The sequence below is a fragment of the Pelobates fuscus genome, chromosome 13, assembly GCF_036172605.1.
Source record: "Pelobates fuscus isolate aPelFus1 chromosome 13, aPelFus1.pri, whole genome shotgun sequence".
In the NCBI taxonomy this organism is placed as follows: domain Eukaryota; kingdom Metazoa; phylum Chordata; class Amphibia; order Anura; family Pelobatidae; genus Pelobates; species Pelobates fuscus.
Window position 1 is genome coordinate 60,699,423 of NC_086329.1, and position 18,014 is coordinate 60,717,436.

Sequence of the window (18,014 nt, forward strand, 5' to 3'; positions counted from 1 at the left end):
GCTTCAAAAACCAAACCAACAAAAGGCACATAACAGGGATTAAACTGATAGGAATAGTACTACTTAACACACCACTCCTATCTGGTGGCACATTAGATTGCACGTGCCCCAAATTTGAAGTAGGAGGACCGACCAAGCATCTTTTTCCATCTCCCGGTTCCTAAAATCGATGCCATATACACGTCCCCTGATAGGGCGCCAGCTCGTTATTCTCTTGGGCGCCAGCTCGTTATTCTCTTTTTCACTTCACTAGGGACACTTTACTGCACTATGGGCACTTAGACCAACTCTTTGTCTTGCACAGTGTTATTCCTAGCCAGCATCTGTGATCAGGCAGTCATCTAAACGTTTAGATTGAGCTTTAGCTTAGAACACCCTTGAAGGTGTTTAAGGAGATTAGGGCTAGTTTAGAGGATTCTTTTTAGACCTCTCTGAGTCTTTATAGCCCTTCTACCTATCCAGCATTTCTGGAAACTAGCTAAGAAAAAGGGTGGCTGTGTGTCTGTGATACATTTAATTTTCTATCACCTTATTGACACTTTATCACTCCGGTCTCCATACTCTCTGCCTATACCCATCTATTTAGAGGGAATTTCCTTGCCCCTGCCAATATTATATAATAGGTAATAGTATTACCATTATTACACAATTAGCCACTATAGGGGAATGAGTATAGTATCCCTTTGTTATTTATAAATGATACAATAAAGACTTTTGTCCATTACTCAATTTACGTTAACAAAGGGTACTAACCACGGTATTAGGAAGCATTACTATGCTTTCCATTTCTCCCTCTATTATACACCTATGCTCACTAGGATTTGTAGGTATCACTTTATTATAGTTGTCTAACCTTTTCCTATGCCAGTTTTAGATCTCCTTCTTGGGAGATTTTTTCTTTTTTCAGTTTATAAGCATACTTTCGGGGACCCTTGGTGTTGTACATCACTGGGTGGAGGAAGAGACCTTCAATGACATAAGTGAGGACAAAGAACGGACATGGCTAGCTTGGTATCCAACCTTGTGCAAATGGGGAGTTTGCGGTTGTGTAAACGGGGAGTTTGGTCTGTCACTGTGAAGCGGGCATAACCCTTACACTACCTGATCGATACAACATCATACAGTAGGTCCCCCCTCATTATTTTTATGGCCCCCACCCACCGCTCACGGGTGGGGGCGGGCGGGAGGACAGTAGGTCCCCCCATTGTGATTTATGGCCCCACCCACCGTGCAGGGGTGGGGGCCGGGGGGAGGAAAGTAGCCCCCCCCCTCATCCTTATTTACTGAATATTCCCCTGTATAACAATGTTTGGCATTTAGTGAATATTTCCTATTCTGCTCTGTGTCAGTGTGTATCAGGGTGGGGGGCACGGGTCACTTTTTGTTCCAGGGCCCCTCGGGTCATGTGTACGCCACTGTTCCCACCCATCCATGTCTCTCTCACGCCTCATGTCCCCCACCCATCTGTGTCACTCTTCCCCCACCCATCCGTGTCTCTCTCCACCCCACATGTCCCCCACCCATCCATGTCTTTCTCCCTTGCAGAAGCCCCTTTTGATCAACTGCTCTCTGCCATTTGTCCTCTAGCCAGGGGTCCAGTTATTGATGCAATGCATAAGTTATATTAAATAGCAATATTCCATAGTGCAATAATAAATTATGCACCCTTGCCGTGACAGAGCTAATGATACATCGTGCAACTGGTCTTGATTCTCTGGACACCGGAGTTGGGAGGTATGACTACTGGACTGGAGCATAAATGTGGTCTAGCTGGTACAAATTAATCAAATTCCTTTTAATTTACGCCCAAACAAATCGATCCATTCCAGATTTACCTGTGGAGTCTAATTCACTTAATAAGATTGCACAGGTAAATCCTGGATGGATCAATTAATTCAGGCGTAGATTGAAAGAAAGTTGATTATTTGTACCAGCTGAAATGCATTTGTGTACAAATCTATTCACTACAATTCGGTGACTGGTTAATATACGTCAAATAGTATGGCATATGCACTAGTTGAATTTGTCAAATCTAGACACTGTCCTTTGACAATTAGTAAAACACACAAAAAAAGTTCTTTCAAAAAAACAGTGCCTAAATACTTCTACAGATATGAATTCTGTGCTTCTTCAAATGGTTAATTATATCTCTACACCGCATCCGCCTCTCACTCTGCTTCAGCCCGTGTGCAAAGCACCTTCCCTACTCTCCTCCCAAAGCAAGGAGTGAGCCTGGCCCCTCCTTTTACTGAATGAAAGCATGAGACAGTTTGCTTTAGTACTCACATTGTATCTCACATCTACTTAATAACCAACCATGCCCAAGTGTCCCAAGTGCCAGAAAGAAGTTTACTTTGGTAAGTAAATGACATCTTGTTTAACATCTATCTGCAATATTATTAAAACACACTAGCAGATCATACACACTACAGCAGTTTATCCACTAAATAGTTGTGAACTGTAAAATGTAAATTAAATTAGCCTAGCTGTGACTATAGCTGAACTGCAATCAGGTTTGCAATTCGCTGCAGTTTGATATGTTGTGATTACAACATTCACTGTTTAGTTCGCTGTTTACTAAACTGTGTACTGTGCTGTGCATTTTACTTTTTTATATTTTAGCTTTATTTAAAGAAATACAATGCAACAAATACATTTGTTTTTTTAAATGTTATACAGCGGTACATTTAGCAGAGTTCAAGTTAGATATTTAAATGTCAATATTAGATATAAAATGTTTAATAATTGATTTATTTTTAGAATGCAAAAGAGGTAATTGGCTGACACTAAACCTAATCTGCAGAAAAAAACTACTAAATAATACTTCTATTACCCTCCCAAAAACAAACACTGTTTCTTGGAAGGTACATATATATTTTTTTTAATATGTACTTAACCACTTCATGACAGATGATGTGTCTGATAAGTTATAATATTGAATGTCAATGTTGGTATCAGATACATTTTTAATTTCTGTTTAAGCTGTCATTACTAGTTTTGATACTGCAGGCAGCTTTATTGTAAAATTTATTTTGAAAAGATGCTAGTTTGACATTTGTCCAATCCAGCTATTCCGTCTACACTTTGCAATTGTCAGTCCTCTGTTTTCCCACTTAAAATTATGTAGCTTTATACACTGGGGGAAATTATACAAACCTGCAATGAAAGAATGAAATCTATACAAGTGTATATCTCCATATATATACTGGTTGTGAAATCACAATGATAAACAAGATTCTTAGTAACATAATTTACATTTTTTCCACTTTAATACAACAGAACACTTGACATTAGATTATTTTAAATCCTGGGTTGTATAGATATGATCTCCTACAAAGTTAGGCAAACATTCCACTGAACTGTTAACTCAGGAAGTTGCTACATACACTTTTAAGGCAATAAATACATGGTGGCACAATATGAATCAAAACTTTATTCTAACATATGATTTACTGGCACTGTCATCATGTGAGTGGCTTAAAAAGGTAATCTAAAGGTAAGATTACAAAACAAAATATAAATTCTGTAATTCTATGATTGTTGTACATAGTTACATAGGCTGAAAATAGGCATGTGTGCATCAAGTTCAGTGTCTGACAACAATCTTTTAACATGGTTATTTGCTCTCTTTCAATAAGAAAGACATCAAATAGGCCTCTTGATTTCATGTTATAAAATAGACAGGGGTGTTTAAATGCCGAAAAGTAGATCCCTTTATTCAGCGGGACAGGGCTATTTTTAGCATACAATGTTTGTTTAATGGGTAGGTTTATAACGACAGCTGTGAACACATTGCATTGTTCAGTTGTGTGTAAATTCCTATTTAAATGAAATTAATTTGACTATTGTATACTTGGAACTTCAGCTTACCCTAAAAAAAAACATACTGCCATCTTTTCGAAGATACTACCTAATGGGCTGCTGTAAGCATTCCTTTTAAAAGCCTTATTATTTGGCATTTATATAGTGCTACACAATTTTAATGTGTAAAGAAAACAACTTGGAAATAAACTAATACAAATATTAACAAGAAATAAGAGGCGGGGGCGGAGCTCCGTGCACCGTGCATCGTGCTGAAAAACGCTGCCCAGAGACGATAAATACCGGCTCACCAAAGACGGGGCACGGACTCCCTGAGTCATGGGGAAGAAAAACAAGAAACAGCGGGCAGATCCGAGCATAGGATCGGGAGATATCGGGGCTTTTCTCCGCGCAGCCACGCGGCCGGCAAATCCCAAGATGGCGCCGGAGGCTTACACCTCCCAATCCTCAGACAGGGATAGCCACTACACTGAACCCTCCACACTGAGCCGAGAGCACCAGACACCTCAGGGACCCCTGGATCAGGGAGACTCAGCACCCTCCACCAAAGCGGATATCAAAGCCCTGGTGAAAGAAATCAAGATCATGTTTCAGGCCGATATGGCACTGGTGAGAGAGGATATGGCTACGCTAACCAACAGGGTGGCTGCAGTGGAGGAGGGCGCGAAAGGTGCAACGCTGGCGCAAAATGTCACAGATGCCGCACTGAACGCCCTGCGCAAGCAGTGTGCTGACCAGCAAGCACAACTGGCGGACATGGACGACAGACACAAGGCACGGAACCTGAGGGTCTGGGGACTACCAGAGATGATCTCTGGCAACGAACTGCCACATTTCTGCTGACGGTCCATAGCCACGCTGCTGATACCACGGCAAGCGAAGCAGGTAATGATTGACTCCTGCTTTAGGCTCTCTAGGGCAACCTCTACGCCACATGAAGGAGCTAGCGACGTCCTGATAAAATTTGTAAGAGACTCTGACCGAGGAATACTTATGGGGGCTACGAGAGACTCTCCCACAGTGCCATTTGAAGGGGCACAACTAGCATTTTACAAAGACTATTCAAGACACACTATTCAGTGGAGGAAATCATTTCGTCAGGTCACACAACTACTACGGGATCAAGCCATCCCCTACAAGTGGGGCCCATGCAGACTACAAGCGGAAAGGCAGGCGTGACATACAAGCTACTACACACTTCTGAAACACCGGCATTCCTCAGATCATTGGGCATACCGACGCCAGCAGCACAAGAAACAGCTCGACCACCTTGGACTGTGGCAGATATCACCCCCTTCGTGCCCAGAGGAGAGGGTCCGCAAGTTGCTGCCCTGCCTACCTGATACAGTTACAGCCACGCAAGTTCCATGTCTCTCTACTTGTTGTAGACAGCAGGAGCACCAACAGTTCCCTGGACTGTAGTGATGTACCGAACTGTTCGCCAGCGAATAGTTCCCAGCGAACATAGCGTGTTCGCGTTCGCCACGGCGGGCGAACACATGCGCGGTTCGATCCGCCCCCTATTCGTCATCATTGAGTAAACTTTGACCCTGTGCCTCACGGTCAGCAGACACATTCCAGCAAATTAGCAGCAGACCCTCCCTTCCAGACCCTCCCACCTCCTGTACAGCATCCATTTTAGATTCATTCTGAATCTGCTTTCTTAGATAGAGGAGGGAAAGTGTAGCTGCTGCTCATTTGATAGGGAAATTGATAGCTAGGCTAGGGTATTCAGTGTCCACTACAGTCCTGAAGGACTCATCTGAACTCTGCTGTAAGGACAGCACCCCAAAAAGCCCTTTTTAGGGCTAGAACATCAGTCTGCTTTTCTTTTTTTTTTTTTTTTCTGTGTAATGTAATTGCAGTTGCCTGCCTGCCAGCTTCTGTGGCAGGCTCACAGTGGATACTGTGCCCACTTGCCCAGTGCCACCACTCATATCTGGTGTCACAATAGCTTAAGCTTGCATTTAAAAACAAAAACATTTTTTTCACTGTAAGCTAATAGCAGTTAGTTGTCTGCAAGCGTCTGGGTGTCAGGCCTTCAGCGTGTACTCTGCCAACCTCTGCCAGTGTACTTTGCCACTCATATCTGGTGTCACAATAGCGTGCTTTTAAAAAGAAGATAATGTTTTCACTGTAAGCTAATAGCACTCAGTGTCCTTAAAGCGGGTGTCAGGCCTTCATCGTGTACTCTGCCAACCTCTGCCAGTGCACATTGCCACTCATATCTGGTCTCACAGTAGCTTGCACGCATAGTACCACTAATCCAAAAAAAAATTACAGGCAGAGGCAGGCCACCCCGCAGGGGCCATCGTGGTCGTGGTGCTGTGATTCCCTTTTGCCCTAGAATAATGCCCAGTTTTCAGAGGCCACGTACCCTGAACTTGAAAAGTTCTGAGGACATAGTTGACTGGCTAACACAGGACACCCAATCTTCTACAGCTTCTGCTCGGAACCTTGACACACCATCCTCCTCCAGCTTAGCTTCGGGCACCTCTCAAGATACCACTCACCCGCCTGCCGCCACCACCAACACTAGCACCACAGCCGCTTCACTTGGTATGTCAGAGGAATTATTTACACATCCGTTTGAAGAAATGAGTGATGCGCAACCATTATTGCCAGAGGATGTAGATAACAGGGATATGTCTCAGGCAGGCAGCATTACACACATGGACGTACGGTGTGATGATGATGATGATGTTGTACCCGCTGCTGCTTCCTTTGCTGAGTTGTTGATACAAGTGAAGCGGTTGATGATGACGATGCGTCCATGGATGTCACGTGGGTGCCCGCTCGGCAAGAAGAAGAACAGGGCGAAAGTTCAGATGGGGTGACAGAGAGGAGGAGGAGACGAGTTGGAAGCAGGGGGAGGTCGTCGCAAGGAGCTAGTGGCACAGTCAGACAGCATGCATCGGCACCCGGGGTCAGCCCGACAGCACGCCAATCAACGCATACTGTGTCCACCACCAGAATGCCGTCATTGCAGAGTTCAGCAGTGTGGCATTTTTTTTGTGTGTCTGCCTCTGACAACAGCGATGCCATTTGCAACCTGTGCCAAAATAAACTGAGACGTGGGAAGTCCAACACCCACCTAGGTACAACTGTTTTGCGTAGGCACATGATCGCACATCACAAACGCCTATGGGATCAACACATGAGTACAAGCAGCACACAAACTCAAAGCCGCCATCATCCTCCTGGTCCAGCATCTTCAGCCACATCAACCACTACCGTCCTCCTTGCCCCCTCTCAACCATCCGCCACTCCGTCTCTCGCCTTGAGCAGTTCCTGCTCATCTGCCCACAGTCAGGTGTCTGTCAAGGACATGTTTGAGCGTAAAAAGACAATGTCAGAAAGTCACCCCCTTGCCCAGCGTCTGACAGCTGGCTTGTCTGAACTATTAGCCCACCAGCTTTTACCATACAAGCTGGTGGAGTCTGAGGCGTTCAAAAAATTTGCGGCTATTGGGATACCGCAGTGGAAGGTACCCGGACTAAATTTCTTTGCACAAAAGGCAACCCCCAACCTGTACTCGATTGTGCAAAAGGAAGTAATGGCATGTCTGGCACACAGTGTTGGGGCAAGGGTCCATCTGACCACTGATACCTGGTCTGCAAAGCATGGTCAGGGCAGGTATATCACCTACACTGCGCATTGGGTAAACCTGCTGACGGCTGCCAAGCATGGAATGCGTGGCTCTGCAGAGGAGTTGGTGACAATGCCACGACTTGCAGGCAGGCCTGCTGCCACCTCCTCTACTCCTCCTACTCCATCCTCTTCCATAACCTCCTCGGCTGAGTCCTCTTCTGCTGCTGCGTCTTGCTCCACATTAAAAGGCACCCCCCCAGCTCCCCAGGTACTATTCCACATCCCAGATACGGCAGTGTCACGCTGTCTAGTGGCTGAAATGTTACCAAATTACAACAAGTCGGAAAGGATGCAGCATTTGCAAAATAAATTAAAAAGTATGCTTTACACAGCGTATAAGGGTGATGTCACAGCACAATGGGAATCTAACAGGGGAAGAGGTGAAAGTAATCCTCCTCCTCCCCCCCATGACCACGCCGGCAAGGACAGGACGCTTTCCAACGTGTTGTTGATGGAGGACATGCAGAGCTTTTTAAGTCCTACGCATCGCCACAGCCCTTCGGGATCCACCCTCAGAGAACGACTCGACCGACAGGTAGCAGACTACCTCGCCTTAACTGCAGATATCGACACTCTGAGGAGTGATGAACCCCTTGACTACTGGGAGTGCAGGCTTGACCTGTGGCCTGAGCTATCCCAATTTGCGATAGAACTTCTGGCCTGCCCCGCTTCAAGTGTCCTGTCAGAAAGGACCTTCAGTGCAGCAGGATGTATTGTCACTGAGAAGAGAAGTCGCCTAGGTCAAAAAAGTCTAGATTACCTCACCTTTATTAAGATGAATGAGGGATGGATCCCGAAGGGACTTTTTTTACATTCGACTAAAAAAGGCCTGATGAGATGAGCTGCCTTGGGCTAAAAATGGTGACCCTATGTAGGAGGAACAGTCCCTATTCTGCTCTGTGTCTGTGTGTATCAGAATCCCTGAGGACAGGTGTCAATCCATATCTGCCAGGTGACCCTATGTAGGGGGAACAGTCCCTATTCTGCTCTGTGTCAGTGTGTATCAGGGATCATTAGGATATCTGCCAAGTGACCCTATGTAGGGGGAACAGTCCCTATTCTGCTCTGTGTCAGTGTGTATCAGGGTCTCTGAGAACAGGTGTCAATCCATATCTGCCAAGTGACCCTATGTAGGGGGAACAGTCCCTATTCTGCTCTGTGTCAGTGTGTATCAGGGTCTCTGAGGACAGGTGTCAATCCATATCTGCCAAGTGACCCTATGTAGGGGGTACAGTCCCTATTCTGCTCTGTGTCAGTGTGTATCAGGGTCTCTGAGGACAGGTGTCAATCCATATGTCAAGGTGTCAATATGTCAGGTGTCAATCCATATCCATTGTGATTTAGGAATGTTAGGTGATTTATGCCCTTTATGGATTAAAACCAGACTCTGCATCAACTGTGTAATTTTCAATGGGAGTTTTGCCATGGATCCCCCTCCGGCATGCCACAGTCCAGGTGTTAGTCCCCTTGAAACAACTTTTCCATCACTATTGTGGCCAGAAAGTGTCCTTGTGGGTTTTAAAATTCGCCTGCCCATTGAAGTCAATGGCGGTTCGCTCGGTTCGCCGGTTCGCGAATGTTTGCGGAAGTTCGCGTCCGTCGTTCGCGAACCGAAAATTTTGTGTTCGCGACATCACTACTGGACTGTTAATCCCCCTTCTTAGAAAACTTCCTCCCACTGGTTCCGTAAGCTACGGCTCCGGTTATGCGACCAAGTTAATTCCCTCCCCCCCCCTTATTTTGAGTGCACAAAGCAGAGTTAATACTGCCCGTGTTCCTCACACTCGGCAAGCGAATACAGTTTTTTTCACGCAATTATAGCCCTAAGCCCTATGTCAGGACCCATGCCAGGTACCCACACTTTTAGGCGTGCATTAGGCCAAAGCCACATATACCATGCCACTACTAAGCATATGGGCACCCACAGCACTAACTGAGCTTCACCAGCAGATCACCCTCCCAGATGTGCCATTCGTTAATGCCACACGTAAATTCACATCACCGAGCATAAGGGCACTCCCCAGCCATAGGAAAGGAGCCCCCCAGCACATCACCAAACATCCGCAGGAGAACAGGCAAGAGAGGGCTGTAAAAGCTATTAAAATTATAAAACTGGATAGTCCCCGCAACATGTTGAAATTACTGCATTGTTTGTTCATTATATTGCCAAACATGTAATATTGTAAACATCATGCTTTATCCACAAAAATAAAGAATTAAAAAAAAAAGAAAGAAAGGCTACTGAGGACACTACTCCAAGCAGTGTAGAATCTAGAGAACAATCAATCTTTTTCTATGTGGGCTGCCAGAGGAAGGGGGAATAATTCCTACAGGGTGACTTTGCGTGCATATTTATATATTTTCCGTATCTGTTCTTTATTACAAGGATGTCTTGTTGCCCTATAATAGTAGTGTATGTGGTTGTAAATACATGGGGAAAGAGTGTCTTACGCAAATAACTTGGAGTGAATTATCATTGCAGTATGATTATTACAGTACAAGTTCCAATGATCTGCAATTTGTGCAAAGATGGTTTTGTATGATTAACTAAATCCCAGTAGTATGCCCACTGTCCTAAAATTGTTTATTCCCAACTTTCCTGCAGAAGAGGAAGCAGGGATTCAACCTGGAAACAATAAACTGCCTCAATTGTATGGATGACCAAAAACAGATTCAGTCATTTATTTTCTCTTTTCTTCAATCAAGGATATAAAAAAATTAAAGGCCGAGGGTCGATTTGTTTTTTCAAAAGCTCATGTAGGCATCAATCCTTTATGAAGTCAGAAAGTAAATGCAATATTAGAACACTAAAACCATGTGATGATAAATGTGTTTGTTTTGGTAGCCCTCACTTTGTCCCAGTCAGTACCTTCAATATTTCCACCTATGTCCTGCATGCTTTGGCAGTATAATGGTCTGTGTCAGGTACAATTATTTATAAAGCACCAACATATTCCACAATATGTTGTATGCAAAGATAAACAAGACACATACTTAATACTAACAAAACATGGTGAAGAGTGCCCTACCCAAACGAGCTTACAATGTGTGTAAACATATTCTTGCATTATAACATGTAGACAAAAATAAATTACAATGAACAGACATTTTAACAGTTGGAGAGGAGACAAATATTTGTATTGTGTAAATTTTAAAAAGTCACGAGTCGTCATATGAACTGGTAGACTGGGAATCAAAAGAAACCAAGATAGCCCTGTATGTAACATTGGACAATGAATCAATAGAAATAAGACACTACTATAGCATTCTAAGGACAATGGGTGTTTTATTTCTCTTGTGCCCATTTGCCAAATGTGGCGAAAGCAGGATTTATTAAGAAAAGAGTTTAAATTGCAGTTCTCTAATACTAATTTGATTACCCGTTGGGTATTAATATGCCCAATTTCCCTTAATGGTTTACAAAAAATACACAATCTTTAATGATGCCCTGAAGAATATAACCTTAGTTAGCTGTTGGAATGCATTTTCCATAATACTATGTCAGTAGCTAAGCTTGTGAAATGCAGTTGGGCATCCCAGCTCTACACTATTTATAGAATACACACTAAACTATGATAAAGTGCACACAATCACAGAGTAACTGATTAATCAGCTGCGTAAAACACACATTGGCCCAAGCTTTATTTATTGCAGTTTAATCACTGCTTTAATTATATATGAATTACTAACTTGCAATTTTTTTACCTTTACTGTTTAATTTTTCTTCTCACCAAATCCCCACAAATTTCATTGCAAAGCTGCAAATTACTGTATTTTTCAGTACTAAAGCTGAGCAGGAGAATAATTTTTCCATATTCACTATTTTAGCTTCAAATATACCATTTGGATTTCATTTGCTTAAATTTCCATGTTTAGCAAAAAACCCTGCTAAAATATGTCCGAGCATTCATATACTCTGATACACATCAGAAATTCAAATTCCTGCACAAAATTACAAGACTATTTTGGGCTGAAGAAATTAAAAATACAGTATTTTTATTTCCAGCAGTTAAGCAAACCACACCCAGCCTTTTCAACTGCATGCTTCTAAACAGAGTAATTGTACATTCAATGTGCATGACATTTTATCTGCATCCGAGCTTTGACAATACATTGCTTTGCAACATGCTAGTTAACTTTTATGTATTGAAATTATTATCTTCCGTGTCTGTATCTAACCTTTTACGTAATGTTTAAACATTGATAAATACAGTCAATTATTAATAGTCTAAATTGTGAATGAATCACCAAAATTCTTTAGAAAGTCCTTAGAATGTTTATTGCACTGGCAAGAGGGTATCTCAAGCACTTTAAGGAACACTCCACGCACCAAAACAACATAATCTAAATTGCCTCCAACGCTGGTTTCCACTCTTTCCTGTCGGCTTCTGGCTTCTGAATTTTGAAATGTGTCAGGGCAGGGGTGCTGCTGATTGGGTGAGAGTGGTCAGCTGACTCCCTATTCACAAAACTTGCTTGCAAAGAAATTTACCTTTTGCAAGCCAGTTTTCCAGTTTTGTGAATGGGGAGTCACTGATTGGCTAAGAGCGTCAGCAGCAGGGCCCCTGCCTGATGGCACTCCGCGCTTCCTGAATCTCAAAATTTAGAACCCAGAAGCTGCCAGAGGAATAGTGGAGACCAGTGTTAGAGGCAATGTTGGGGTTAAACCGTTTGAGAATGGTTTAACCACTTGAGGTAAGAATGCACAAATGTGAGTCTGCATACTTACCACATATAATGCAAAAGGAAAATAAATGTATATATATATTGGGCATTTGTTTATGCCAAGATAAAAAAAAAATAATTTAATTGACACATCCACTTTGTTGTATTTCTCTTTTCAAGTGGAAACACGGCTGGTCTTCAAATTGCAGTCCAATTCTGGAAAATTCAAGTACATACAAGGTTGCCCTATTATGATTTTAATTAGGGACTCATAACTCTAGACCACACCCAACTGCTTCTCAGATACAGCATTGCACAAGGCAGCCTTGTAGGAGGGTATGATGTCATGTGCAGGCTTGGGGAGAGACTTTGGAGGAGGAATTTGTTTCTCTGATAGGCGAAGACTGTGTGGTGGGGCTGGTAAATGAGGATTTATTTTTATTTCTTTTTGCATTAGAATGCAAAACAAACCATTTGTATACAAGAGACACAAGGCTTAAAAGTACTTCCCATTTTAAAAATGTTCTACAATAGTAAATTAACCAGAATATTTAATCCAAAAATTCTTCCTTCAAACAAAAAAATAGTTCTATTCACTATGTAGTAAACATATGAAATGGTATACATAACTTCATTACCCAGATTGCCCTTTAGTAGTGGGGAGCTGGGCCCTACACTTTAGAAGATACAACTGTAAAAATATATATTTTGGGGGTTTTGTTAGATAAAAGTTTTCATTACCCTGTCCATATGTACTCTCTGCTAATGACAGAGGCCAGCCATACTAAATATTATATTTGGGTTAAGAGAGGCCTTGCGGCCTACTACGCTGCACAACTACAGAATTTCCAAAAGTATTTCTTAGTTATTAATATTTGTTATTTTAAGAATAATTTGATGGCTTATATGCATTGTATGGATTTATCTCCCCCTTTGGTCAAATGAAGGTTGCCTGGCCTTATCTTCTATAATGGTGTTAAAGGTACACTCCAGGCACTATAACAATTTCACAATTAGAAGGTCTGGCTTACTATAACAACTTCATCGTCAGGCTGTCCCAGTCATCCTGCGGTTTAACCTTTAAGAAATTTTTCAAACCCAAATTCGTCAATCTGGCTCTGCTCCAGAAAGGTTTTAGTCTGAGGCTTCAATTAGCCTAACCCTAGCTCTCTATTCACAAAACCGAATTAAAAAGGTATGTAATCTTTTTTCACACCGGGTTGTGAATGGGGAGCTAATGATAGGCTGAGAGCTCTCAGCCTATTAGGAGCTCCCTTTACGAGGATTTCTGATTAGTCTCAGCATGAAATGAAAGTTTAGGGGCAGAGCTGACAAGCCCTGGATTGAAGACTTTGGGTTTAAACCATTCATTAACAATGCTTGAAGATTAGCCAGTGCATGGAATATCCTTGCACCATAATAACTTTATTTCAATAAAGTTATGGTGCCTAGAGAATCTTTTTAAAGATTTATTGAGACTAAAGGACGATGTGAGACTCCAAACCAAACACACTCTCCTGATCTTGTTCTGCTCAGTAAACTTGACAAGCTTTTTGAGGTGCTTTGCAGTTTCCACTCGGAGTAGACTACAGTACAGGAGTCCCAGGAGGGAGTGCAGGAGCCCTAGGGTTTGTGATACTGTGTTACGTGTTAAAGTTCACTGATTGTTTGGAGGAGGAATTTGAGCTTCATAGGGTTTCAAGATTAAAAACCATTCTCATTAAGTCCTACTAACCAAGACCTGCCATTTAAACAAGTAAACAAGTGATGTTTATCTTTGTGATTAAATCACATTAATCAGTGCAATAATGTTTATGGGCTGATGGTGCAATAACTGGACACTATACTGTGCTCAATATTTTACAACTGATATATTAGTATCTCACAACTAGTTTTGATGTATTATTACTACCATTTACCTATTATTATATCTATTACCATTTACACATATTGAGACCTCTCTAATCTCCCAAAATTTTAAAAAATTAGCTTGCCGCCCTCGTGAGATTCTCAGTCGTACCCCATAGTATGCAATGCTATCCTGCTTGAGCAGTCAAGCTGTAGCTGGCCTTTCAGATGTGTAATATTATTCCTAGATTGTACAAGCAGTCAACCTTTTCTCACAGCTGCTGCTTTTCTTATTATTACCAAAAATGGGGTGATGGCACTTTATATACTGTATCTTCCAATAGTCACGGAAGCATTGAGTCATGCATTGTTTGTTTCATAGCTGAAGTGTTTTCATAACTGGCTATTCCATGTCTTATTATTACCAAAATATGCACAGATATCTCTGGTTGGTGGTGTATGTATTCTACTTAAAATGCAAATCTAATGCACATCATGTTACATCATATTGAATAGCATGCAAGTCATATAGTATGTGATAGTGTGCAATAATAATATCATGAAAAGGAGTTTACTGCTTACTGAATAGGAAGTGGATGGTTAATGGTGTACATTGAGGCTGACATGAGTTTTCGAGTTCCAGAATGTCTTTTTTTTTTTTTTTTTTTTTCAAGCTGTGAAAGAAAAATAAAATTTTCTGAAGGAACAGTGGCATCTCTGGCAGTTGTCATCACTGATGAAGCAGAGATATAGGACAATATCATTGGATCCAGGTGGTACAGTGCTTATCTGGAATATCTCAACCTTGATCCCAAAGGACACACATATAGGGTTCACATTTGTTACTTGAATGTTTCCTTCTGTCTGTTGTAAGTCTCAATGACTCCACATGACCACCATATTGACTTAGTGTCATAATTCACAATGCAAGTCTCAGTTGTGCATCATGGTGTTGAGATAACAAACACACTTATACATGAACACTAACTACCCACACATGAACACTAAAACTTCACACAAATAGCACACACTGGCACTTTATAAAAAGTTAATACACACTATAGGTAATACACCCATCATTTACACGCACTCACTAACATCCCACACAAATATGCTCTTACATACACATTGCCATTCAGTCACCCAAATATATACTCTGAACTGATCCCTATCCACCCAATCATACCTATTCACCCTGTCAATTAATACACAGCCACATAACATCTCACCTACCCCCACTCACCATGCACTTATTGCTATCCAACCATTAACCACCTAGTCATATTCACAATACAGTCATACCCCTAACTACTAAATGTATCCATCCAATCACACACACCAAGCCTCATATGTATGACAGTCATTGGCGCACTGAGAGAATGGCCTTGTGGCAGCAAAGAGGGCATTGCTTCTGGAACTTGAGAGATCTGTTTGAATGCCTGAAAGGAATGTATTTGAGGACTTGAAAATAAATGTTTGCTACTTAGGAACCTTCTAAAACGATGCCAGAAATAGCAGGATAAACTCCCCCTCTCTATGTCTGTCTGTCTGTCTCTCATGTATAAACATGTATAAAGATAAAGTACACTACAATGTATGTGCGTATTTCCAGTGAAGGGTAGAATTTATAAATAAACAATACAAAGTAAAAAGGCATGAACATGTAAGTGCTATGACGAATGTGTAAATGCTTTTAAATTTGACCTGGCCATTCATTTTAGAGTGTACTTTAACACATAGCAATACAATTATGGAATCAGTGTTTTACATTATATGGTGACATGATAGACAAAGTCTAGCAGTTAAATTCTCTCTTATTGCTTTGCTTGTTTTGAAAATCAAATAAAAGTACTTAGTAACTAGATATGCAATTAAGGAAGGGTGTAGCCCAGTATCTATCGTGATCTGTGCTAAGGAAAGTTTTGCTGATCCTGAACACTGGGAGTTTTGCAATAAGTAAAGTTAAAGTTTAAACACTAAGTTCATATCAAGTACACTTGCTCAAAGCTAAGTAAAGTCTACCCATATTTAAGTTGTCAGTTTAGTAGACTCCCTTAACCCCTTAAGGACCAAACTTTTGGAATAAAAGGGAATCATGACATGTCACACATGTCATGTGTCCTTAAGGGGTTAATGAACAAACCTATTGCTATGTTGTGTTTCTGTATTGTTTTTGTTTTATCAGTAGCAAATTATGATTTGGTAAGCAAAAAAGAAAAATCGAATTTTCTCAGTTTTTTCCTTGAATGTGACTAAAACTAATAAAGTAATGAATGTGGCTAAAACTAAAACGTCAAGCTTCAAAAGAATTTAAAACTTTCACAATGCTTGCCACTCATGGGAGTTGTAGTTGTAAAACTTCTGGGAATATGCATTTGTGCTCTCCTGTGTACAAGAAGGGGGGAGGGGATACAGTATTTCTCTACATGTAACAGCTCAAAAAATTAGAAATATAAAATGTAGTATTTCTAGTAACATGAAAGTATAAGTAAGGAATACACTTGTAAATTGTGGGAGATCTTTAAAGCACCACTTACAGTTGCAAGAAAAAGTATGTGAACCCTTTGGAATGATATGGATTTCTGCACAAATTGGTAATAAAATGTGATCTGATCATCATCTAAGCCACAACAACAGACAATCACAGTCTGCTTATACTAATAACACACAAAGAATGAAATGTTGTCATGTTTTTATTGAACACACCATGTAAACATTCACAGTGCAGGTGGAAAAAGTATGTGAACCCCTAGACTAATGACATCTCCAAGAGCTAATTGGAGTGAGATGTCAGCCAACTGGAGTCCAATCAATGAGATTAGATTGGAGGTGTTGGTTACAGCTGCCCTGCCTTATAAAAAACACACACCAGTTCTGGGTTTGCTTTTCACAAGAAGCATTGCCTGATGTGAATGATGCCTCGCACAAAAGAGCTCTCAGAAGACCTACAATTAAGAATTGTTGACTTGCATAAAGCTGGAAAGGGTTATAAAAGTATCTCCAAAAGCCTTGCTGTTCATCAGTCCACGGTAAGACAAATTGTCCATAAATAGAGAAAGTTCAGCACTGCTGCTACTCTCCCTAGGAGTGGCTGTCTTGTAAAGATGACTGCAAGAGCACAGCGCAGACTGCTCAATGAGGTGAAGAAGAATCCTAGAGTGTCAGCTAAAGACTTACAAAAGTCACTGGCAAATGCTAACATCCCTGTTCGCGAATCTACAGTACGTAAAACACTAAACAAGAATGGATTTCATGGGAGGATACCACAGAGGAAGCCACTGCTGTCCAAACAAAGCATTGCTGTACGTTTACAGTTTGCACAAGAGCACCTGGATATTCCACAGCAGTACTGGCAAAATATTCTGTGGACAGATGAAACTAAAGTTGAGTGGTTTGGAAGAAACACACAACACTATGTGTGGCGAAAAAGAGGCACAGCACACCAACATCAAAACCTCATCCCAACTGTGAAGTATGGTGGTGGGGGCATCATGGTTTGGGGCTGCTTTGCTGCGTCATGGCCTGGACGGATTGCTATCATCGAAGGAAAAATGAATTCCCAAGTTTATCAAGACCTTTTGCAGGAGAACTTAAGGCCATCAGTCTACCAGCTGAAGCTCAACAGAAGATGGGTGTTGCAACAGAACAATGACCCAAAGCATAGAAGTAAATCAACAACAGAATGGCTTAAACAGAAGAAAATACGCCTTCTGAATTGGCCCAGTCAGAGTCCTGACCTCAACACGATTGAGATGTTGTGGCATCACACCAGACAATTTGGGTTTTGCTCAATCCAAACAGCTTAGGTCAGTGATGGCTAACCTTGACACCATAAATAGTTTCTGAACTACATTTCCCATGATGTTCAGAGTATCATGGGATATGTTGTCCAGAAGCAATTTATGGTGTCAAGGTTAGCCATCACTGGCTTACGTGGTATGTTCCCCACCAAGGAAAGTGATGTCCATATACATTAAAAGCAGGAGGGTCAAGGGTGTCTTAAATAAGTAAATCTTCTTATACCTAAA

General features: G+C 41.6%; 1 protein-coding gene across 1 annotated transcript in view; it reads left to right on the forward strand.

Annotated features, from left to right (window-relative positions):
* The first annotated feature begins 2,247 nt into the window (after window positions 1–2,247).
* CRIP1 (cysteine rich protein 1) overlaps window positions 2,248–18,014 on the forward strand; it is a 38,404-nt gene continuing 22,637 nt past the window's right edge. The window contains exon 1 of the mRNA XM_063439504.1: window positions 2,248–2,357. Coding sequence (XP_063295574.1) covers window positions 2,318–2,357 — 40 coding nt within the window. The 5' untranslated portion in view covers window positions 2,248–2,317. The remainder of the gene's footprint in view (window positions 2,358–18,014) is intronic.